At 37.7% G+C, this 25,096-nt stretch overlaps 1 protein-coding gene across 6 annotated transcripts; it reads left to right on the top strand.

The window, feature by feature from the left end:
• The first annotated feature begins 4,555 nt into the window (after window positions 1-4,555).
• Window positions 4,556-24,242, top strand: SKIL (SKI like proto-oncogene). Of its 6 annotated transcripts, none has more exons than XM_060683179.2 (7): window positions 4,556-4,920; window positions 9,094-10,193; window positions 17,615-17,712; window positions 20,412-20,659; window positions 20,760-20,998; window positions 22,138-22,362; window positions 23,523-24,242. In XM_060683179.2, the coding sequence occupies exons 1-7, from the start codon at window positions 4,914-4,916 to the stop codon at window positions 23,682-23,684; spliced, it is 2,079 nt and encodes a 692-aa protein (XP_060539162.2). In that variant the 5' UTR covers window positions 4,556-4,913; the 3' UTR covers window positions 23,685-24,242. The 6 variants fall into 6 exon arrangements, with proteins under 6 accessions (XP_060539162.2, XP_060539161.2, XP_087728197.1 ...); XM_060683178.2 differs by having other exon boundaries at window positions 4,560-4,920; window positions 20,757-20,998; XM_087872071.1 differs by having other exon boundaries at window positions 4,713-4,851; window positions 20,757-20,998.
• Window positions 24,243-25,096: the final 854 nt, after the last annotated feature.

Raw genomic sequence — 25,096 nt, 5'->3', positions numbered from 1 at the left:
TACAATATATACCTACCTTTACATCTGGTAAGGTATTAATAGTAGCGAGATGAAAATTGTTTTGTATGGTTGCTGTAACAATCATTTGCAAACACATGATGCTAATTCTTGGTAACCATACTGTTAACAATACGTAAAATTTAGAATAACTTTTCTTAATAATAAGGTCTGGTTTTAGTTAAAAATTTGCCAGGAAACAGAGAGAGGATAGCAAATGGATACTAAGAATTTCACTTGGCAAGACGTCCAATTTCTATATTCATAGGCCTTTCTGTTCATAGGTTTTGGAAGCACAATGTTCAGAAATTGCTTTAAAGACACATTCAGTAAAAATTTCATCTGAGGGATTATCTGTTAGGTGAGGATTAACAATATATTTGAGCATTAGAATCTGTTCAACACCCATCTGCTAGGAACTGATGAAGGATCATTGGTTATAAATACTGAATAAATAAAATCAGAAATGGTTCTTGAGCAGTTGCTAACTATTCTTTTTTAAATCAAACCAATTTTCATAATTATGGAATTTTTAGAAGGCACTTTTTTCCTGCCCTCATGTTTTAATTATGTACTCGGTTAATGTAGGAAATCATCTTCTTTTGCATGACAGATGTTTACAATGGGCATGAAAAATTAATTCATAAAACTGTGATAAAATTCTGAATCCATTTTAGCAGTTTGAAAAACAGGCTTGGTGTGTGTGTTAACCAGTTTGACAGGAAGGTTATTTTTAATTTTTTGTACAACCCTAGTCAACACCTTCCTTTCAACGTGAAGCAATTCGGGAGAGCAATTTTCACTTGTGTATTAAAAATGCAGATCAGTTGTCTCGCTTTTCCGTTCATGTGTGGGTGAGAGAGACATCACCTATCAGAAACCACATAAAAAAAATGTGAAAGGTGAGCTATAAAGAGATTTTAAAATTGCACTGTGGAATTTTCACACTGCCACATAGAAAGCTCCTTAAAAGAACTTGTTACATTTATTTTATCTTGTATGAGAACTCAGAGCTTTACAACTTTGCTAGCAATCTTGTGGACCATAATGGAAGTTGTGGATTTGGCGTTCTGATTATATAAATTACATGGCTTCCACCATCCATTTTCCTTTGCTCGTTCCCAGTTTAAATTTCTTAAATTGAGCTCACCACCCAAGGCTCTTAAGAGAGGAAGTTGGATTTAAAAAAAATAATAAATTAGAACCTAATAACGATGGTTCTCGAATCACAACTGCAAATGAGCCCAAAATTTCCAGTGCTAAGTGAAACAGATGTTAAGTGAGCTTTGCCCCATTTTACAAATTTTCTTGATGCAGTTGCCAAGTTAGTAACATGGTTGTTAAATGAATCTGGCTTCCTCATTGACTTCGCTTGTCAGAAAGTTGCAAAGGGTGATCACATGACCCCGGGACACTGTAACAGTCATAAATATGAGCCAGTTCCTAAGCATCTGAATTTTGATCATGTGACCATGGGGATAGGACACATTGCATGGAAAGACTGCATAGGAAGACACTCACGCTAAAGAGATAATGCTAGAGAACCCTTATTGCCTGATATACGATATACTACAGGAGGATGTAATGCTAATGCTAATGACCATGGGAATGCTGCAATGGTCATAAGTGCGAAAAATGGTCAGAACTCATTTTTTCCCCAAAGGCTCACTAAACCAATGGTTGTATTTGAGGGCTACTGATAAAAACACATTTGGGTCTGGCTGGTTTACAGATAATCCTCAAATACAACCAGATTTATTCAGGTGCTGCTTGCAAGTTACTTTGCAAGAAATACTCTGTATTTCTCTTTCCCATTCCTATTTGAATTCATTTTTTATTGTTTCTTAGGCAGTTTTCTGACCTCTTACTAAATGATCTGAATCTCCTGTTAGATCAATCCAGTTGACAACTACACTTCTAATTTGGGTTCCCATAGCATGTTATCCATAATACAAATTTATTAGCCCTAATATTCCATCATATTGTCTGTTTGCTTTGAGTGTAGTATATGTGATACATGAGCCTATCCATTGTGATTTGAAAGCAGTGTTTTATGGCTGAGCAAATAGTTTGCATGGGAATTCAACTTTGCAAGCAGTGGCTTTTTGAACTGAAAAATCTATCATCAGCGCCAATCGAAACAGAGGTAGCTAGCAGAGCATTACGTCTCCTTTTCTTGAATGACTTAGTTTGCATATTACTATTTTAACATGCCCCTTATTAGTACAACTGGAATTTTTAGAGCTTTCATCACTTTCTTCCTCTTTCCATTCAGCTTGCTTTCTGTTCATAAAGAATGAGACCATACACATGATTCTCTCTCTCTCTCTCTCTCTCTCTCTCTCTCTCTCTCTCTCTCTCTCTCTATATATATATATATATAAATTATAATTAAATTACTATTGTACACTTAACATTACTATTGTACATATATATATTTGTAATATTAAACATACATTATAAACATATAAATACTATATATATATATATATTTATATAAAAATTATACACCCAATGTCAATGTTTCTTTGTGCTATCTGCTACCCAAAAACTCATGTTTTACTCAGCAAATCATGACTCTACAAATTGTGATTGATCACAATTGTTTCTATTTTAGGATGACTTTAAAATGTCTTTAACAACTTGTTTGTACCAGTAGTGTTATTCCGGCACAGTATAGTCATTTCTTTTTCAGTGAGTCTTGTAAACGCAGACATCATTGAATTCATTGCAGATGTATTTTTTCAAATTCAAATATGTTGCCTCTCTCTTCCCTTTGTTTTCACCCTTAGAGGACTTGATCCTTAAATCAAAGATTTGATATTTTTGCTTAGGATGCACTGCATATTGTTTTAATCATCCTGCCTTAGTAATTGAGACTGTTTTAGGCATGAAGGTAGCAGGGTAACTTTGGGCCAGTCACTCTCAGTCCAAAAAGAATGTAAGGACAAACCACTTCTAAAAATAGTTTTCCAAGAAAACTGAATAGTCCAGGTAGTCACTGAAAGTCAAAAATGTCTTGAAACCACACACACTTATTGTGCACATCCTGAAATTCCTGGTTTACGTGCACCTATAACTGGATCATATATTTAATTCTGATTAGAGGCTACACAGATGTTTGAGAAATATACAGGAAGTATCTTTAAAGGAGAGAAAACTGGTTAACAATGACTCCTCCCCATATTAAAAAAAAGTATTGCCAAATAAACTGATTCTAACAGCTGTGATGGAAAGCATTACTGTAAAATGAGGGGGGGGGACTTGTTACTTGTAAGCTCCAACTTTACAGTCAGAATATATGTAGATGTTAAAGCATGGTTTCTAAATCTCAGCTACTTTAAACTATGTGGATTTCACTTCCCAGAATCCCAGGCTAAGGTTTATAAACTCTGGGTTCAACGGTGATTGCAAGCTACATTAAAATAATAATAATAATAATAATAATAATAATAATAATAATAATAATAATAATAATAATGGGGGTTTTGACCAGACAACCTAAAACCAAACACATCAAGAGAGTTTATCACGAGATGATATAAATTCCCCATCGAGTGACATCAGAGTCACAACGCAATCCAGAGGCAAGTCTTGATACTTTCGGGTAATGGAAGTGGGAGGGGGAGGCATCATTTGGATTTTCTGCCTTAAGCAATTAATTGCACGAACCCTTCGTTTTCGAAATGGCAGCAGAGAGTCTGGTTTAGCTTTTGCCAATCAGGTGGAACTCCAGATGTGCCAGAACTGCAACTCCCAGAATCCTTAGCCAGGAATTAGCATTTAGACGCCCATTGCTGGAATCACCAAACCCACTAAGTCAAGATGCCCTGATTCTGGCTTCAGATCAAGATTCGGAAATGCTGGGATCTAAAATCTCGGAGAATCCGGAGGCGGCTAGTTTCTCTGTCTGGTCCTTAAATACCACGTAAGATCAGTCTGCGCCCCCCCCCCCCCGAACTCCTCCGCCAAAGGCATCCTTTTATCGTGAACTCAGTTTTCACACCCGCACCCCGAATGGAGCATCGTGCAAAACCTCTGCGGCACCCTCGCCCTGCGGCTTGCTCTTCTGAAACGACCCCAGGCAAGAGACGCTGCCTACTCATAAAACACGCTATGTGGTTTGGAGGAGACATTCTGGGGAGGGCGAGATGGAGGGTCGAGGCAGGGGAAAGATAAAAATCTCCCAGCCACCTTAGATCCGGAGGGCTTCATGGCTAGCCTATGTCCCTATATACTTTGCTTGCAGCGATAGGGAAGTGGTTGCTTTATAGTATTTCCCCCTCCCCCCCCCCCCATCACCACCACCACTTCCCTGGCTTGGGATTTCCTGATGGTCTCCTCTCCCACAGAGCCGGCTCAGGTTTTCGAGGTCAACCAAGGTCGGCTCAGGATCGTACCATGCCAGGGCGGGAGAGACGCCGGGGAGTCACGTGGCCTCAGGCACTGACTGCACCTGAACGGGGTTAGGGAAATCTAACGACCTCTTTTTTTCCCCCTCCCATCCCCCCCCACCCGTGATCTTGGTTTGACCCACGCTTGGATCGATTCCAGCCGAGCGGCATTTCAACGGCGCCGCAGACGGGGGTTCCCTCGCTCGCCTCCACCATTCCCCCCCCCTCCCCGCCAGCCCAAGGCGGGGGAAGCAGGATGACGTCTCTTGGCAGACACACACGCGCCGCAGCGCAGCGCCGGCGCCGCCTGGCCCAGACAGGGGCGGGGCTTGGCGGGACGCGCGAGCCGGGCGGATTCCTGCCCGTGCGCCGCCGCCACCACCACCGCCGCCTCCTCCGTCACGGCGGCTTTTCCACCCTCTTCCTCCTCCTGTCTCTGCAGTGAGGTCACGGGTGGGCGGTACGTTGGCGGCGGCAGCCGCTTCTCTTCCACTCTTGGGAAGAACCGGGGCGCCCGCTGGGATGTGCGGTAAGGAGAGGACGTCTCCCCCCCCCCGCGGGGGGGAGCAGGGCCAGTCGGGGGGGAAAGAAGAGCAGGCGGGGGGGCGGAGGGCAGCGCTCGCGCGGCGTGTAGGTTACACTGAGGTAATGGAACGGCGGGGAAAGGGGGGGGAGGAGAGAGATGAGGGGCGAGCACCCATCCCCCCCCACCTCCGACCTGGGGTGGGTGGGTGGGAGGGAGTTACGGGGGGGGGGGAAGAAACGCCGCCGCCTCAGAGTCAGGACTCGTTTTTTCACCCCCCTCCCCCTCTTCTCCACCTGAGCTGCGCCACGACGCCGGTGCTCCCCGGAGCGGGTGTGGGGGAGGGTGGAGGATGGGAGTTGTAATCCAGCCGTTCGGCGGGGAGAGAGAGCTCGGAGTTAGGGAAGGCCGGGTGTGGGGGTGGGGGGGCTAGATCGCCAGGGTGGGGTGGGGGGGGGCGCTTGGAAGCAGGAGCGGAGGGAGGATCAGGGAGTAGGTTTGGGGGGGGCGCCGCCTGTGGGGTGAGAAGCAGGACTGCGGGGCGGAATAAAGCTTCCTGTGGGAGGGGGGGCAGGAGGAGCGGGAAAGCCCCCCCCTCATCGTCCTGGGGGTGAGTGTGGGGGGGACAGACAGAGGGGGGTGAGTGGGGGGGGGCAGCAGCCCCTTTCAGTCTCTCCCAAGCCCCGCGCGGCGGCGTCGCCGTCGCCCTCCCCGCCTCCACTGCTAGACTTCACCTTCCTCACCCCCGCGGGGGAGGAGGAGGAAGGAGGAGCGTCTGGAGCAGCAGACGAGCCAGCCCGTCTGGCTGAAGAAAGGGGGAAGGAGGAGAGTTGAAGGCAGGGCAAAGGAGGGGGAATTCCGCCCGCGAACGCAGCCAGCCTCTCGCCCGGGCTAAAAGACAGGAAGGCTGGGGCGGGGGGGGGAGGCTTTCTGGAGGAGGAGGAGGAGGGGAGGCTTTGAAGCTGCTTAGCTTCAGCAAGTGATATTTGCGGGAGAGCAAAAAGTCCTGGACCCAAAGAATTGGGTCAGGGACAAAGAAGGAGTTTCCTCGCTTTTTCTCAGGGGGCGGGCAGGTTATTATATTTTGGGGAGGGGGGTGTTAAGAGAGGAGCGACGGCCACCCACACACACAGAGGAAGCCCTCGGGGGAGGGGGTTGCGTTTTCCAGCTTCAGGTAATCTTATTCAGGTGAACGGAATGTCTGCTTGGGGGAAGTTTTGCTCCTCTTTTTGGCGTGTCTGCCGGCTGCAAGGATTCCAGGCGGAGTATAGGGTTTGTTTTTTTGTTGTTGTTTGTTTGTTTTTTCAGTGGATCGGGCCCAACTTTTGTTCTTTTGGGCAAAGGGTGTAAACGGCAAAGCTTTAAAGAAGTACCTCAACCGATCAGTTGTGGTAGTTCTCTGCAGACTTAAAGCGGTTAAGTCAGCCTTTCGGGGAAGCTTTGCCTGCCATTTTCTAACTCTTGTTTTCTTTGAAAATAACTGCTGTCAGGAGGATATAGGTTCGGCTAACTGCCACGCCGAGCTTTCAGATAGCTTTCTTAAGGTTATTGTATAAATATGGAGAAAGAGGTGGTTTGCTATGGTTGCACAATATAAGCAATGAATTATTTGAACGCCTTAGTTTCAGAAAGATTTCGTGTGAAATTGGTGTGACATGGGAACTTGTGTGGCAATTAATAAAGGGAGACATTTTTTTTTAGTCTTGAGGGCTTTGCTGCTTTTATGGGAAAATAATGCAGGTTTTTTTTTTCATTGAGTGAGGATGAGAATATAACTAGTAAATAGGAAACTAGGATGATTCAGTTTAGGAGTAAAATATATTGTAGCATGCGTTTGAAATTTAGACAAAGTATGTTGAATATACATACACAGTCATAGAAGATGATTTACATTTCTTTTTACATTAGTTGATGGGAGAGAGTGATTCTCTAGTGCTGAGGAGGTAGGTTTTGAGAAATATGCTGAATAATAGAAAACAAAGAATATTGGCTGGTCATGTTTTGTAATACAATCTGCATTGTTTAAAACTCATTATGCTTGAGTTGCTTTATGTAAAACAATAGTGAGGGGGTTTGTTTTGTTTTTGCACAACAACTGGTATACAACAGAAGTTTCCATAATAGGCGGCTCATCTAACTTTAGTTTTATGTTGATTTCAAAGTTGCTCTAAATATAGAGTAGTTATTTTAGCATTTGACTGTAGTTTTAGTGTTTTTAAAATATACTAATGATTTTAGTGTTTTGAATTTTTTTATTCCAAAGATTTCTGGTAGAATGTGCAGTATAGAAATTAATTTTAAGTATGAGTGTGGTTGGAGTGTTGCCACCATCATTACTCTTAAAAGATTGAAGTCTCTTCTCCAGATCCCTAGAAAACAGTACTTAGAAATAATTTGTGTAAAACATTTTAATATATTTTCTAATTGTGTATGTAAGTGTAGAAGGCAATAAATGTAGCTGAGGGATAAATTGTGGAGTCTTTGGTGCTTTCTGAACTTAGAATAAGTTCCAGATGAAAATGGGGAACTATAGGAATGGGCTTCTAGTCAGAGGAAGTCTACAGCTTTGCAGCAAAATTAAAGATCTGTAGGAAAGATGTTTTTTAAAAGAAAATTGAGGAAATGTGGCACCATGTATGTATTTATGAAATCAAGCACTAGTAATTGAGGGCTTTATGAAAGTGTAAAATATCTCATTGGAGAAGGAGAAAATTTAGCAAAAGCTTTTCTTGTATTCTCCTTTCTTTCAAAATAAGTGGAAGGATCATTATTATTATCATCATGTTAGTATCTTTATGTAGAGGTAAAGGGAAATATTTCCCTCTAAAAACAGGAAAAGATGATAAGGTTATAGTGCAATCAAATTGCCTAAATTATATTTTAAATGACACATTTACAAGAACTGGAGGTCATTGGAATTTATGGATGCAGCTGTCCTTTTTGAGCTTGCATAGATGAATAAATGTAATAGGAAGTATGAGAGTAGAAAGGAGAAATAAGGCACCCCCCCCCCAATGTCCAGGAGAGAAAATAGCATGTACAGGGAGAGGATTATCATGGGGGGCGGGGGAGAGTTAAAACACATTTTGCTCTTTGCTGCTATTCTATTTTTATTATTATTATTATTATTATTATTTTGGCTGATTTGTGCTTTACAAGATTGATCATGGATTTTTTTTTTGCAAGAGAAATTGTTTGGATTCTAAGAGGATACATTAGAGTATGTTAATTAAATAGTTCTAGAGACATGTCTAAAATCTTTATTTTTTAATCCAGCATTTTAAAATATAAATTATATTCACTCTGGAATCGTTGGTGTGCAAATATTTAATATGCTTTAATCTCTGGGCCCAATATAGTAATATATCCATTTAGGATGCATCCTATTATATTTGGAGCTTTTAGATTTTAACCTATTCCTATAAATTTCTTGTTTTTCTTCCCTTTGTTCATATTCCTTTAATGGATAAATATATGTAAAATACTGGCTCTAGAAGTTAATTTTGCTGATGTCTCAAACTTACTTGTCCTGATTAAGTATTGTGGTTGGAACACTGGAATTTACAGTGGCCTTTATTTCTGTATGGATGTGCAGCTCGTCTGATACGTATAGATAGTGTTAAAACCAGGACTCTGGTATCAGATTCCTTTGGCTTTCTTTTAGAAGAACAAGTGTCATTCTTGCTGGACAGTTTTTCTGCCCAATAAACTCAAAGTGTTGCTTGTGATACTGGGAATATCAGAATTCTTTTGCATAAAACTACCTCCATCTAATCTCTCAGTCTAATTTGAAATTGGCATGCTTGGATATGAGAACAGGTGCATTTATGTGATTCAGGTTCAAATGGAAAGAAATATGATCCTTTATTTGTATAAAAATAGAAAATTTCAAAAGTAGATTTTATGTTAAATCACAGTTTTATGTTGGATTATATCATTGGATCATTTTAAAACAAAGTGATCTAAAGGTCTGAGCCAACTATTTTGGTCTGATATTGAGTTGTACATTTTATATTGTCATTTTGAAAGAATACTGTATTAAATATCAGAAATTTCATGTAATTCTTTATATTTACCTCAAAAAAGCCATATTAGTTTTTTGCAACTAAGCTAACTGGAAACTGAGATGTGAATTAGCTACCTTTGTTAAAATTTCAATTTTACCTATTTCAAATTTAGCTATGGAAACTCCACAGAAAAAAATCATCCTCGGACATCCATCAAAAGGGACTGTTGCTCAAGAAGATGGCAGCCCTCCATCAAAAAAAGTCATGACAGAAATCCATGTAAAGGATAAAATACACACAATGGTAAATAAGTTGCCAGTCATTAAGAAGGAACATTTGGATGAATGTGAAGAAAATCCTATAGATGACAGAGAAGAAGATGCCAAGCCAAATATTGCTGCAGCAACAGAGCCTTTGAACTTAAATCCTGGTTTGAAACATACATTGGCACAGTTCCATTTAAGCAGTCAGAGTTCACTTGGTGGACCAGCAGCATTTTCTGCTCGACATTCACAAGAAAACATGTCATCTGTTTTTGTACCTCTTCCATCACCTCAGATCCTTCCTGGCCCATTGCTTGTTCCTTCAGATAGTTCTACAGAGTTGACTCAGACTTTATTGGAAGGGGAGTCTATATCTTGTTTTAAAGTTGGAGGAGAAAAAAGACTTTGTTTGCCTCAAGTTTTGAATTCTGTCCTCAGAGACTATTCTCTACAGCAAATTAACACAGTGTGTGATGAACTTTACATCTATTGTTCTAGATGCAGTTCTGATCAGCTTCACATCTTAAAAGTTTTGGGGATTCTACCCTTTAATGCCCCTTCTTGTGGACTTATCACTTTGACCGATGCTCAAAGATTATGCAATGCATTGTTGCGCCCTCGCACTTTTCCTCAAAATGGCAGCCTGCTTCATGCTAAAAGTTCACTGGCCCAACTAAAGGAGACTGGAAGTGCCTTTGAAGTAGAACATGAATGCTTGGGCAAGTGTCAAGGTTTGTTTGCTCCACAATTTTATCTTCAGCCAGATTCCCCATGTATCCAGTGTTCAGAATGCTATGGGATGTTTTCACCCCAAACCTTTGTGATGCATTCCCATCGATCTCCAGACAAGAGGACTTGTCACTGGGGCTTTGAGTCAGCAAAGTGGCACTGTTATCTTCACATTAACCAAAAATATTTAGGAACGTCTGAAGAAAGAAATGTGAAGCAACTCTTAGAACAAATGAAAGAAAAATTTAGCACGAAAACTCAAAAAATCCCCCAGTCTAAGGTAAGTGTATACTTTATAAAGTTGTTTCTTTATATTTTTGAAAAAATTAAATTATGACCACAAAATATGATAGCCAATACTGGGAAAGTAATATGTTTCAAATACTGTACTTGGATAGTTATTTCTGATGTATGACTATGACAGGGGATAGAATTTTGTTGTAAAAATGTCTTAAGTGATTTTGCTTCAGGTATAAAACCCCCGAATGTCTAAAATAGTCACGAATTGTGCATTGATAAAAGTAAAGATGCAACTCAGTCTGCATGTGCAGCAGTATGAAAAAAGGACATTCAGGAGTGTTTGGAGCAAGGGTTTTTACTTAAAAAAAATATGGAGGAGATTTTCAAATGCTGTAGTTATTTAGACCCATGGCTAAATGGTATCCGGAATGGAAGAATACCATTGATTAGATAGGTTCCATCAAGTCTGGTTTGACTTCTGATAATTGTGTAGTTAGATAATAACCATTTTGATCTGTCTGCTGTAGTATGACATAGCTCTTTTATGGCCAATCCTGTAATCATTTTGATTCTGTCTGTCTATTTTTTTTAGTTCTCTCTTATTTCTCTCTGTGTTGCTAAATTGTTTTGGTACTCCATCATCCAACTCCATGTTTAGAGTGAGTTTTTGCTGACTGACACTGCCTTAAAGGAGCAATCCATTTGATCCAGGATTGGCTAATTTATTTTTCTTGTGATCCATGTTATTATTAATAAGCATCTCCAGAGGCATAATTCAAAGGCATCTATCTTTATCTTGGTTTCAATTCCCAGCTTTCACAGCTGTACATTTTTACTGGCGAGACCATTGCTTTCACTATTGTGATACCAGAAAGATCAATGTTTTACTACAATGGTTTTGTTGTAGAAAATCTTTAGTCTTCATAGTTTATTTATGTTTGTAATTGTGTCCCTTCCTACAGTTAATTCCTTTTCTATTTCTTAAACAGACAGTCTAGTCCTATAATTTATTAAGCCTCTCTGTCCAATTCCCCCCTCCCCTATTACTCACTTCTTGGTTGTCAATTGTAAGTTCATTAAGCACACTGGTTGACATTACCATTTAATATTTAACATTATACTTTCTGGTTTACTTACATAATGAGCTTTTCTAACATCAAGCTACAAAGTGATGATTTCTGGGTATGTTTTGACCTCCAGTTTTTAGCCTGTAATTTCTTCCAATCCTGCCATTCTTATATATTCACTGAAAACATTTAATAGACCTGCAGGTAATGTCCATCCTTGGCTCTCTGTTTTCTGTTTTGAAATATTTCTTAATTCTCTTAATTTGTTATTTTCATGTATAGTTTTATATGCTTTAATTAAGATATCCAGTCCAAACCTTCCTGTAATTTCAGGTTTCTCCATTTCTTCTATATTATATTCCATTCATCCATTACTAGCAGTATGTCTTTTCTTGAAGTTGCATTTAGTATCTTTTGCAATTTCTCATATAATTTCTTAGTGTCTTCCACCACTGCAGTTACAAGTTCAAATACTTGTGTAACATTGATATTCACTAATTCTACCATAATAGATATAATCCTGTCAGTTATTTAGGTAAAGCCAAGCACATTTTTAAAAATCCTAGAGACATTTCCATTTTTTGTATGGTCTGACAACATAGATAACATACAACTATCTGATTTTAAAGTGGCCCATTCAGTCTATCTAATATACCACTTATTTATAAATCTTCCAATTAGCATGCTTTATTTCACCTTGACAGTTTCAGATTTATTTATTTATTTTGCTTCCTTGCTTTCATATTCCATGTTCCAATTATATGCACTTTGAGGAACTCTTCTTCTGATATTGGTCCATTCTTTTCAACTTTGTCTTGACCATTTTATCTTCAGGCCTAATTGTTGAGCTACCTACATATGATTTTCTTTGCAGTAATACAGAAATAGTTTGCCATTTAAATATATATATTTTATAATTGCTAGGACTTACTGACCATAAACAAATCACCAGGCCTTGATAGCCTCCACTTAAGTGGCTTAAAGCTGAGATTGTAGACCTTCTAACTAAAATATACAACCTGCCACTATATTCTACTGTTGAGAAGTCTCTTGAAATGCACAAGGAAATATGTGATAAATATCTGCTTAATGTGGAATTTCTTAGAAACAAGGAACAACTAATTACCATGAACCATGGTGGTGAAGTGGTTAGAATGCAGTATTGCAGGTTAATTTTGCCAACTGGCAGCAGTTTGATTCTCACAGGCTAAAGATTGACTCGGCCTTCCATTCTTCTGAGGTTGGTAAAATTACCCAGATGGTTGGGGACCATATGCTGACTCTGTAAATGGCTTAGAAAAGGCTGTAAAGCTCTGTGAAGCAGTATATAAATCTCAGTGCTATTTCTATAAGCGGTACAGAAGACCATGAGTTCTAATCCGACTTTAGGCACACAGCCAGCTAAGTGACCTTGCGCTAGTCTCTTCCTGTGAGCCTTAGGAAGGCTTAGGAAGTGCAAATCACTTCTGAAATCTTGCCAAGAAAGCAACAGGATCTTGTTCAGGCAGTTGCCAGGAGTCAGCAATGACTCCAAGGAACCCCCACCGCAGTTATTAGTATTGCTAAAGCCTAAATTCTGGGCTAAAGTACTGCGAAAGCCTAAATTCTGGGCAACAGTTAAACATATTTTTTGAATGACAAAAAACAAAACAACACAATTGATCCTGAGACAAATCACAATAGTTGTCAAAGATTCTTTAAAGATAGTTAGGGGCATTTCTTAGGTCTTTCATGAAGAGCATCTGTTTGGTCAAATACATGTAAAATGCTTAGCCAATCATTTTTCTTTTTATCATCTACATGAACAAATCAAGCTATTATAGCTTAATATTATGATGAAAACATGTCATTCAAATTTTCTTAATGAGCATTGGGTTTGTGCTTTATAGGTTGTATGAACACAGCATATTTAACTATACCAGTCAAAGACCTAATGGCTGCATTCACACAACATGGGATAATTTTAACCTTAGAAAGTTGTGAATCCTGCTGTCTAATTAGTCACTATTTAAAGGATTGTGTGCATTTATAACATGGATTAATCAGGTGAAGCATGTTTGTAAATCTAGCCATTTTATATTCCTGATCCCTGAACAATTCAAAATTTTTCTGGCATATGCCAAAGATGTAGGAGAATCATCTATATTTTTCTTCATAATCAGGAAAGAGACTGAAAATTCATAGCTGGAAAATGCCAAGATCTTGCCTTAGCTTTTTCACCTAGAATATTAAAGTTTTTGACAAGGAAAGTTTGCTCCAGAAAATTTGCTTCCATTTTCAGTAGCATAGATTTCCCAATTATAGGACGAAATTCATCCATGAAAAGAAAAACTAGTTTGTTTCTTGTTTGCCTACACATTGGAAGGGTAAAGTAAAAATAAAATAACTGAAACAGAGAGAAGTAGGGTTCATTTAAGGCTATACATACAGGAGCAAATCCAGTCTTGATATGATGACTGGCAATAATATCATGTTTTAAATTAGTCTTGTAGTACAGATCAGTTTTTAAGAGATTATTTGGTTAACTATGTAAATAGGATACAGCTCAGCTTATGGAAGCTGAAATTACATTTGTAAACTTAACATGATTTATTTACTCATTAATGATGTAGCCAATTGACTTGTTTTGCATTCAGCTGCAGTACTATATTTGTCTAAAGTAATTACCTTTCATAATAATGTATACTAATAAAAATACTGAATAAATTAAAGGCCTTACATCCTAAGTCTTATAAATGACCTCATCTGTTTTGATATATGATCTGCAGTGTATTTTCAAGCTATTGTGCTGAATGTGTGTATATATGTCTGTCTGTCTGTCTGTCTGTATTTCTCTTTAGCCAGGTTCTTCCTACGTAAACCAAGATTTTTATGCAGCCCTAGTTCAGTGAAATCCCAATCCACTAGTTTCTAGGCTTTTTTTCTCCAGCAGCCAGCAAACTCCCTGCTGCCCATTGGGAGACTAAGGGGACTTAGTCTGGGCAACAGCGAGCTGCCTAGACTATGGACAATGGGCAGTAGGAAGCTTGCTGGCTGCTGGAGAAAAAAAGCCTAGAAACTAGTGGATTGGGATTTCACTGAACTAGGGCTGCATAAAAATCTTGGTTTACGTAGGAAGAACCTGGCTAAAGAGAAATACACATAAAGACCTACGAAAAGAAAAGAAAACATATATATACATATACATATAGTATATGTATATGTATATGTATATGTATATGTATATGTATGAATAAATACATATGAACCCTTTGGAGCTTTAATAATACAGATCTAAAAAATTATTTTTAGGGAAAAGGGATGATCTCTAGTTTTGATCTGAATTCCTTCTTAGGGTCATTATAAGCCAATTGCTTGTGCACATTAAAAATACAGATAGTCCTTGCTTAATGACCATTCATTCTGTGGCCCTTCAAAGTTAGGGTGCTAAACAAAGATTTATGACAAGGGTCCTCTAAGTTGTAGCAGGCATTTGGCAACTGGCTCACATTTAGGATGACTTCATCATTCCTCAGACATGTGATTGCCATTTGCAACCTTCCCTACAGCCTCTCACAGGAAAGGCAGGCAGCAAGCTGGCACGAAGGGTTGCAAATCACTCCTGTCAGTTGCCTCTGCAGATGTTTTTTGTCCTGAGGAACACTCAGTGGCAGGGTGAGCGTGGGTCCCACCACCTGCCTGTCCTTGGGCCACACTGCAGAACCCGCTCACACTGCAGCACCTCTCCTGCACTAACACCACAGTGCCCACCTGTGCACACCCATTGCACGCATTTAATGCTCACCTCCCTGCTGCACTCGTTCCACAATGTCCATCCCGTCTCCTTACACTCCATAGTAGGTGTCAGCTGTCTGGCCTGCTTTTAAGTTACCTAAGGAAAAGTTTGTGATAGGGGCTTGCTACTTCTTGCCGCTTCCCCATTGACGTTGCTTGTTAGAACTTGGTAGGAAGTTGCAAATCTCAGTCACTTAATGATCCACAGCCCCTTTTTTTGGCAACAGAAACTGCTGGGATTGCTATCACTATGTGATACAGTCATGTGATGCTATACTTTACAACTGCACTGCTTAGCCAGGGAAATTCTGGTCCCTATTACTGTCATTAAATGAGGACTACGTGGAGGGAATTGAGGCCTCAGTGGCAGGGTGAGCATGGGCCCCACCACCTGCCTGTCCTTGGGCCTAGAGCCATTGTATACATACTTACACATGCACTCATGGACTAAGAAAAGACATATATTTCTGCCATAATTTCAAACACTTTTTTTAAGTTAATTTACTTGGTCTCCTTTGTAAAAACAAATGTCATAAGAATTCAAAATAGTTTCATATATTCCTTCTTTTAGTCTAACTGCAGAACTGTAGCTCTGGCTCCCAAAATTAAAGTGGATTTAGAAATAGAATGCAAAATACCCAAGGTTTTTTTAAAAATAAAAACCTTCAATTGTTCCTATTATATATGCATTAACAGAAAGTGCAGAAACACTTTGCTGCTTCAGCAGTGCTTCTAACACTTCTGATTTGTGAACAGCAAAGTAACAAGTATTAAAATGCAGAGTACAGGGGAATCTTCACATTTTGAACAGAAAAGGAAAAACTAACTGGGCTATGATGTGGGGAGGGATACCCTTCTACGAGTATGAAATAGTCCTAATTCTGAAGAATTGTTGAAAAAGCATGAATGAGAGAATCAGAGCCATTCAAAATATATATTCTTTTAAATTATATAATAAAGATTTTTTTAAAAAAAATAAAGTCAGGAGAAAGATTAGAAATACTAGAAGTCAATTGCCTGCAAAAATTGGGAAGTTGCTGCTCTTTGTAGTAGCATGCATGTAACAGAACAAATGAAGGCATATTTCTTTGCTCCTTTCTATTCATGGGAACATTTTATTCATGTGCAAAAGCTTCTTTGGACCCAAATAAAAGTATTCATTAAATTAGAACTTATAAAATTAAAGTCTAGTTATAGTAATTAACTTTATTGTTAGGCTTCATTTTTAATTATTATTTTGAATTTTATTTACTACTTTTAATCAGGCTGTTTCAAAGTGAAATTTGATAATGATGATAATAAATAGAAAGAAAACCTACAAATAGAAATAGACAACTGTGACAAAAGAAAGCAAAGGTAGCATCAATAGTAATAGGCACCTTGAGTGCACCACTTAACATAATCAACATTGACAAAATCACTGTCAGTCAATTGCAAAAGGTATCTTTGCTCAGAATAGCTTACATCCTATGACAATACCTTTAACACCATCAAACATCCACATCTGCCTATCCAAGTTCCTTGGAAGGATTTGATAAGTGGAGAAAAGTGCCAAATCCAGCCTGAACATTTAGTTGACTGCCAGAAACCAAAATAATAATAACATTTGCCTATCCCAGGTACCTGGGAAGGATTCGATATGCCAAATTCAGTCTAAATTTCTGGCTGACTGTGACCAACCACAATAACAATAATATGATAAACAGGAATGTGAAATGAAACCAATTTGTCTATATCAGCTAGAACAGAGCTGTCTTCAAAAGTTTATCTGGTTGCCTTAGGTGGCAGAAGTAATGGCATAATGATATAAACAAGGGGCTTGAGAAAGAGATGAAACAATCTGCTTTCTCTTAACAGGTTTGATAGGCTTCTCTGGTAGTCCTACAAAAACCTGTTTTCTCTCCTTCAGTTTTGAAATGTAGATGATTTCCTTTTAGCATAAAAGCCAATTATCTAAAAGCATAAAAATAAAAACAATTTGCAAGGCTGCAAGAAAACACTGATTTTTAAAAAGATCTGTTTGAAAAGATAGGAATGAATGAACAATCAATCTAGAATATATCCTAGATATATTAATTATCTTATTTATTTAAAGCAGCTGCCCATCTTATAAAAAACTCAACAAAAAAAACTATATTAAAACTATAAAAACTGAATGCATTAAAAACAAAAAGCAGGCAATAAGTAATGCTTTCCATATACAGTCAATTTTACCTATTGTTGGATTGGTCGCTCAGCTAGTGTGCTTTTATTGTCTCATGTTGATCTCAGGAGTTGAGTGAATTGCCTGACAGTCACAATTCCATTTCTTAAATAGGCAATACTAAATAAAAATTTATATTAATTAACCATTTTATTGATCAATTATTAATTGATGTTAAATTATCAAAATACTGCACAATTTCTTTTGACTGAGAAGGAAACATATGGCATTCATTTACAATCTTTACAAAAGCTGCTTATGGCTTAATTTACAGTGTATTTGAATAGGGAAAATGGAAATGATGCTGTTTATATTTGTGATTTTTTTTTCTGTAACAAAATTGATTAAAAATGCAATTGCTATTTGCTTTAAAGCTAGAATGGTATATAACAAATGTAAATATTTTTCCCTCCTTAGGCAGATTCCCATTATAATGTAGAATTTCAGCAGTGGTATCCAGTTATAAAGCAAGAAACAGATTCTACAGATCAGCCACATTCATTTATCCATCCCAGGTAACATTCTTCTGTTAATAAAAATGATCAGAGAATCATATTTTAATTATTTCATAAGCTATTTAATAAATAATTTCATGGTTTACCTGAGTTAAATTGATGTTTTATATAATTTAATTACACTTTTTGGGTTTGTATGGAGAATATGCTTTTTACATACTGTTGGATCTACATAAATAATGTAGAGCAAAGCATTATGTAATAGATATAACTTTTGCACAGGACATTTTTTTTTCTTAATTCCATTCTTTGAAATAACTGTTACCAGTATATTCGCTAAGAACTAGTTCCATTCAAAACCTTAAACTTTCCCTTGGAGGCACCTAGAAAACTTTTAGCGTTTCCCATTCTCTGATGCTGCTTAATATCTGGGACATCTACTTTATTAGCACCAGAAGTACCAAATTGTTTTATTCCAGATAAAAAATATGGTGGCTCCTGGAACTTCCATTTGTATATACAATATCCTCAAGGTCTCTAATCTACTGGTCTTTGAAATTATGCATTTAATCTGATTTACAGATTTCTGCGAATCTGAGCTAAACACCTCCCATTTTTTCCTGGAAATTAACTGCATAATACATTGAATCCTAAATTGCTTCATTTTTGAGACCTCCTTCAAAGATCAAAGTTCAAGATTGTTTTAAGAATAAAAAAAATTGCTGGCTACTTTAGAAGTGCTATAGAAGTATAGAGCACGGTGGCTTATCATTGTCAGAATCAAATGGAGCTATATTTTAATCACGTGAAGAGTTAAATTGCTATGCAACTTATTGAAACCGTTTCAAACTCTACTGTGCTGATTGACATTGCTGATGTAGCAGTTAAAGTGTCATTTGAACTGTTCCTCAGCTAATTTCACCAACATGTTCACGAAATGCCAGAAGTTCTGCTTGTTTTGAATGAGGTTTTACTTTTAAGAAAGCAGTAGAAACTTTGCATTAAATATTAAAGCAGCAACAGCATGTTCAGTAACAGAACCCAGGAAGATGTTTTCATTAGTATCTATATGAAACAGCTGAGTGAGATCATCTAACAATTTAAGATAAAATATTGTCTGTAAGGTGATGATGCCATCATCATACATTGCCATCCAAGGTTGAGTAGGACTTGCAGCAAAAATCCTGACCTGGTGGCTGGAGATTTTGAGGGTCAGGTTGGAACAAATATGGTCAAATTAAATCCAACGATACAGTGGCTGCTTATCTGAAAAACATGCTAACTCCACAGCAGCTACACAATTGGCTTTTCCTGGAATTGCACTTTGTTAGAAGCAGATGGTCTGATCTACAGGTTCATTTGCAGTTAGGCTCCTGTATGAGCAAAACAGATGGAAGACCTTGCTTAGCTTTGGCTCCTGCATCAGATATGATTGTTTTTGGCACAGGATGCTCTGGTGGAAGTGAGGAGTCCTCATTACTTAATATTTCGATTATGTGCTGTGCTCTACTTGGAGCTCCCTCTGAATACTGTTTGTAACCTACAATCTGTGCAGTGCCCCTCCTGCTGCACCAGCTCACAGGAGGTTTCTCAATATAATTCAGAGTATTGGTAATGACCTAGAAAGCCTTTATGACTTGGGTTGCCATCTTCTTCAGGACAGACTTTGTCTTCTTATTTTGAAAGGCATGCTTCTGATGTCCTTTCCTTAGGAAGTTGGAGATGAGGGTCTGAAAGAAGGCTGTCTTTAGGATGCCTGCCCTTCTTTGTTAGCTTTTTGGAAAGAGATTAAGACATTTCTCTTCCTCTAGGCCCGTGATGGCGAACCTATGGCACGTGTGCCAGAGGTGGCATGCAGTGCCGTCTCTGAGGGCACATGAGCCATCATCCCAATTCAGCCCCACTGCGCATGCATGTGCGCCTCCCGGTCTTCAGGTCTCTGCCTTGCATCTGCGGGGGGCCGCATGCGCAAATGCGGGAGGGTGGGGTGTGTGCGAGGGGGACACATGTGCATGCGCAGGGGCCGCACATGCATTGCATTTTGGAGGTTTAGGCGCACATGCATGCATTCGCACACATGCACGCGCTTTGGGCACTCAGTCCAGAAAAGGTTAGCCATCACTGCTCTAGGCCTTTACAGTTTTGAGTATCATATATTTTAAAACCTTTCTGTGCTTTTACGTATTTATTTATAGGCTGCTTATAGTCTGATTCAATCTGCCTGCTCTGAGTGGTATACAACTCAATTATATAATTGGGATTAAAATCATACAGACAGTTGAACAAACAATAGTTAGAAATGTTCCTATGGAACTGGGAAATGTAAATGAAACCATTAATAGCGACATGGAGTTCTGCAAAAGCCCTTTTGGCCAAAAATGCCACCTGCTCTTTGATCTGCCCAGAATCTTTGAGCCGGCTACACGGTTATAAAACAAATACATTAAAATGCATTTGGAAGCTAATAAAATTGTGAGTGTTAAAATACCCCTGAAAATTAAAATCGACTATTTCATTCATTTTGCCAATAGATATTTGAGTATACTGATGACAATATATTTTCTTTTACTTTGTAATTGATTTGATGGTTCCTATGTGACACAAAATAATGATTATCTACAACTGCTGTGTAGCAGGCTAGGGATTAGAGAGTAATTTTTTGTTTGCTTGTTTGTTTGTTTCCATTGTTGGCTACATTGTGCTTGATTCAGTATGATTTAATTAATGTAAATTCTAATATTTTTCAATTTTGTTTCCAGCTATTTCTTTTACATGTGTGATAAAGTGGTTGCTCCCAATGTATCTCTTAGTACTTCAATGCCTCAATGTAAAGAAACCACAAAAACGGTTGAAAAGATATCAGAGGTATATAAATCATTTCCCGGGCAGTCGCTGAAACAGCAGAATGGTAGCAAACGCAAAAAAAGCATCTTTTATCAGGACATCGCTCTTGAAGGACAAGAGAAGGGTGACTTAAAGCCTAGATCTGGAATTTGTGCTAGTATCGGTGAGTAAAAAATGAAACCATTTCATAATAATATTAATAGAATTATAGTTTTTGTAGAAAATCAACAAACATTGCCTTCCTGATTTTTTTGATTCAGTAGATCATCCCATACCCATTAAACCTGCAAACAGAAGGAAAACAGAACAGGTCAGTTCCAGGGAGACTACAGAAGATGAAATGGAAATAAGTAGTGATGCACAATCCTCATCTCAGGCTCTTTCCAATGGTACTGGATCTGATGATGATAAAGGGAAAATGATGGAAGAAGTAATGAAAACGTATATTAAACAGCAAGAAAGGCTGCATACAATTTTGCAAAAGAAGCAGCATCTTCAAATGGTATATGTGAATTTCATTTTATTTTATCTGCCTCCCAAACAGTGTCTTCCTTTTTTTTCTATCCATTCCATATTAAGATGAAAGTTTATAATTATGAAAATGACAGGGTTAAAAAAACCCAAACCCTTCCCTGTATTTCATTTAACATTTAGTTGTATTAAAGACTTATTTTCACCTAAAAATGCTAACCTGAAAGTTGGACTTCAGCTATTATCAAACATAAGTTTGATAATAAGTTGTTCTCCCGCTTAATGCTTTGCTGCAATAGACTGACCCATTCAGCCATTCTCCTTGCATTGATGGGACTTTCCCACTCTGGAGTGTATGCAGAGAACCCCCTTTTAACATCTGGCTAAAAATGGGATGACTGCTCTCATCAGTGCTTTGAAGAGGAATGTCCCTTTGATTCAGTTCTTTGCTTAGAAACGAATCACACACACCCTCTTTGAAGATTGAAATTCTTAATAACATCTCACATTACATTGGCATCTATTACTTCTCCACTGGATAATGAGCAGGGGTTAACTATGTTCCCTAAGGTTCCTATGGTGAAAATTACTTTGCACTAGCTATCTGGAAAAAGAGTATCTAGGAAGTCATGAGACTTCCCTTTGGTGCTAGAAGATAGCTAATAGAAATAAAATTAGGGCAATTTCAGATTGTTGTAAGCGTACATTCGTGATTAGCATTTTAATTGAATATGGGAGAAAATCCTTTATAGTATAAAATTTAAAGCTGCGAGGGAAAAATTTCTCAACATCTCACACATTTTTTTTACCTCAAATAACTATTTGAAATATTTTCCCCCAAAATATCTGGGAATGTGTTAATGGAGAATGTTGAAGTAGAAATACAGTACTGGTAAATTAATTGGTGTGTGTGTGTGTGTGTGTGTGTGTCTGTATGTGTAATATATGTGTGTGCATGTATTGATAGAGTATCTATAGTAAGTGTACACACACATGAGTACATGCTTAACCACAGTGAGTTACATTTCTGAAAGAAAAAAGCACAAGATGTGTATCCATACCAAGTCCTATTTCAAATGAAATAGAAACTTAAACTATGAAATTTGAAGCATATTTTTTTTTGCAATTTGTGTTTTGAAAACTCTCTATATAATTGTCATTTCTTCATAGGAAGTTGAAATGTTAAGTAGTTCCAAAGCCATGAAGGAGCTGACAGAAGAACAACAAAATTTACAAAAAGAACTTGAATCTTTGCAGACTGAGCATGCTCAAAGAATGCAAGAGTTTTATGTTGAACAAAGAGATTTAGAGAAGAAGCTGGAGCAGGTAATAAAACAAAAATGTACCTGCGATTCCAGCTTGGAAAAGGACAAAGAAGCAGAATACGCAGCTCAGGTGAGCAGCAAAATTAAGTTTCGTTTGGGCCATCTTTCTTTGAAACAAGTACTCCTCAATTTAGGATTACAGTTGGAACCAAAATTTCTATTGTAGGTCATTGTGGTCATAAAGTGAATGACCCAATCTTATGTTAGATTTTACAGTAGCAAATCAAATACCCACAATCATGAAAATAATCATGTGATCATTAAGCCAAATTCAGCTTCCCCAATGGGCAGTTTTTTTGCCAGAAATTGACAAAAATGGTTAAAAATCACAATCATGTAAAGCAAAGCGCGTGCTCGAAGAGAACCGGTGGTAACACCAGTTGGAACCCACCACTACATGTAATGCTGGATTGCTGATAAAATATAAAAATATACACTCTTGCTAGTTCTGCCCTCAGGTGTCTGAAGAGCTGCTAATACATTGGTGCTCCATGCATTCAAGCCTATGGATTGCAGCCTTATTTATCTTTAAAAACAGTTTCCTTATTTAACACTAAAATATGCCTTACTTTTCTCATGCCTACACTATAATGTGTAGAGAAGAATGTCATATATCTTTCACTTCCCTACAGAGCTCTGAGAGTGAGATAGGTAATCTCTAAATTTGATAAATAAATAAAAACGTATATACTAACTCAGTCACTACTCACGTGAGACTAAATAAACTCTTTATTTGCTACCTGATTCAGAAGAGAAAAACAGATTTCATAAGTATGTGGCAAGCTAAAAAACTCTTGGTTGTGGGCTACATTTATGATGTACACTGGAAGTATTAAAATTTAAAAGTAGGAAATTTTGATTTTTCCTACATTATTTACAGTTTACTAACTCAGAGAAAGCTATTTCCGTTCTTTCCAAATATTTGGGTGTGGTTTGGTTTTTCTGGCATTTTAGAAACATCTATGTCAAAGAAGTAAGAATATTTTCACTAAAAATGTTGCAATAGCAAAGTGGAAAGAGAAAATGTAGGAAGTATTTTAAATGTGTAAATTTTTTTTTTGTATATATTTGCACATATTTATGTTCCAGTCTGCTATTTTTTATGGCATGATCACTGACAGATGCTCCATTTTGGAACAGAATGAAATGTCTGCCTATCTCACCAGGATTAAGAAACAAGTGTATGATATACCAGCTGTTCTAACTTGTCTTTACTTTTCAAACTTGCAGTTAGCAGAACTGAGGCAGAGGCTGGATCACGCAGAGGCCGATAGACAAGAGCTCCAAGATGAACTGAGACAGGAACGAGAAGCGAGACAAAAGTTAGAAAAGATGATCAAGGAATTGAAACTTCAGATTCAGAAATCTTCAAAAAATGGAAAAGGAAAATAAAATGCCATCCAGAGTACACCTGCATTTTCTCAGCAAGGCTAAAAAAAAATTTACCTGCCAAGGAGCGGTCAAGCCATGGAAAAGTGAAGGTATTGGGCACAATTATGGAAAACTTTTCCTGTGCATCCCACATCAGTAGCGGAGGTGTTTGGAAACTCACAATCATTTCTATGGTGATCTGCACAAGAAAAGTTCTCGGTAGATTATGTCCAACATGTGCATAGAAATCTACAATAATATGTATATTTATACAACTTCCAGACTGACCAAATCTGTATTTGTGCTGCTTTTTTTTATAGTTATGAGCAACATTGAAATTTTATGTTTTACAGTGGTCAGTATGTATCTTGTTTATTTTACAAACTGTCTTGAGGACTCTTACTGAATGCAACATTCTTGATTCAAAGTACACAGTATCTACCTTTTTGCATGCAATTCAAGAATCTAAAATTGAAAAAAATATAGTTTTATTTTTGCTTTGCTCCAATATTTCATTTCATGATGCTGTATCAAAGAGAAAACTGTTAATTGGAAATCATTAAACAGTGAAAACTTTAATTGCAGATTTTCATGTTGAACTTTTACACTAAATGTTAATTATTAATGGTTAAATAACCAGTTTTTAGTACTATACTGAGTGCTGTTTTGAAAAGGGGTTGCTGAAATTGAGTCTGAAATATTTTATTTATTCACTCTAGTGCGTTAGGATAACAATTTGATAGCTAGTAAGTATTTTCATATTTAATATTGTTCTTTGAGCATTTCTAAACACCAATATAAGCTTTATAATGTCAGTCTTATTTTGTGAAGTAGCATTTTTAATTATCACATTACTTCAGGAGCAATAGCATTCCCACATATGATCTTTGAGTGCATGAAAATAGGTGATCTTGACATTTTAAAAAGTATTACAAAGCCAGTAGGGAACAAATGGTGTCAGATATTGGGAAAGCATCTTGAAAGGAAAAAGAAAAAAAAAACCCAAGGCAAACTATTAACATTTTTCAAAAACAACTCTATTAAAACTTCTATTTCTTTGAAAATACTAAAATCTAAAGTATTTGACATTGGTATGAGGAAGCGTCTGGTGCTAAATCGTAAACCGTTCATTCCAGAATTTATATAATTGGAAGTCAGAAAGATAAATGAACAAAAGGAATTTATGGATTTTTTTTCCCCTTAAAAAGTTGACCAATAAAAAGTTTCATTGAACAAAGACATAGTTGATGAAAAAAATCGGAAAAGTATTGATTTTGGGAAGCAGTTCTGCATAGAACAGGAAATACAGCTCTTGACTGTACAGAAGGAAAGAAATAATACGGTTTTATATTGTATATAGATTACTAAATTTTAATTGCTCAAAATGTATTAAATATTTGCCAATTGTTGGTTATGCCTCCCTATTCAGATCA

Source organism: Pantherophis guttatus, chromosome 6 (genome assembly GCF_059756535.1).
Source record: "Pantherophis guttatus breed Tessera chromosome 6, ASM5975653v1, whole genome shotgun sequence".
NCBI lineage: Eukaryota > Metazoa > Chordata > Lepidosauria > Squamata > Colubridae > Pantherophis > Pantherophis guttatus.
Note: the sequence above shows the minus strand (reverse complement) of the source record. Positions and strands in the feature narration are given on the sequence as shown.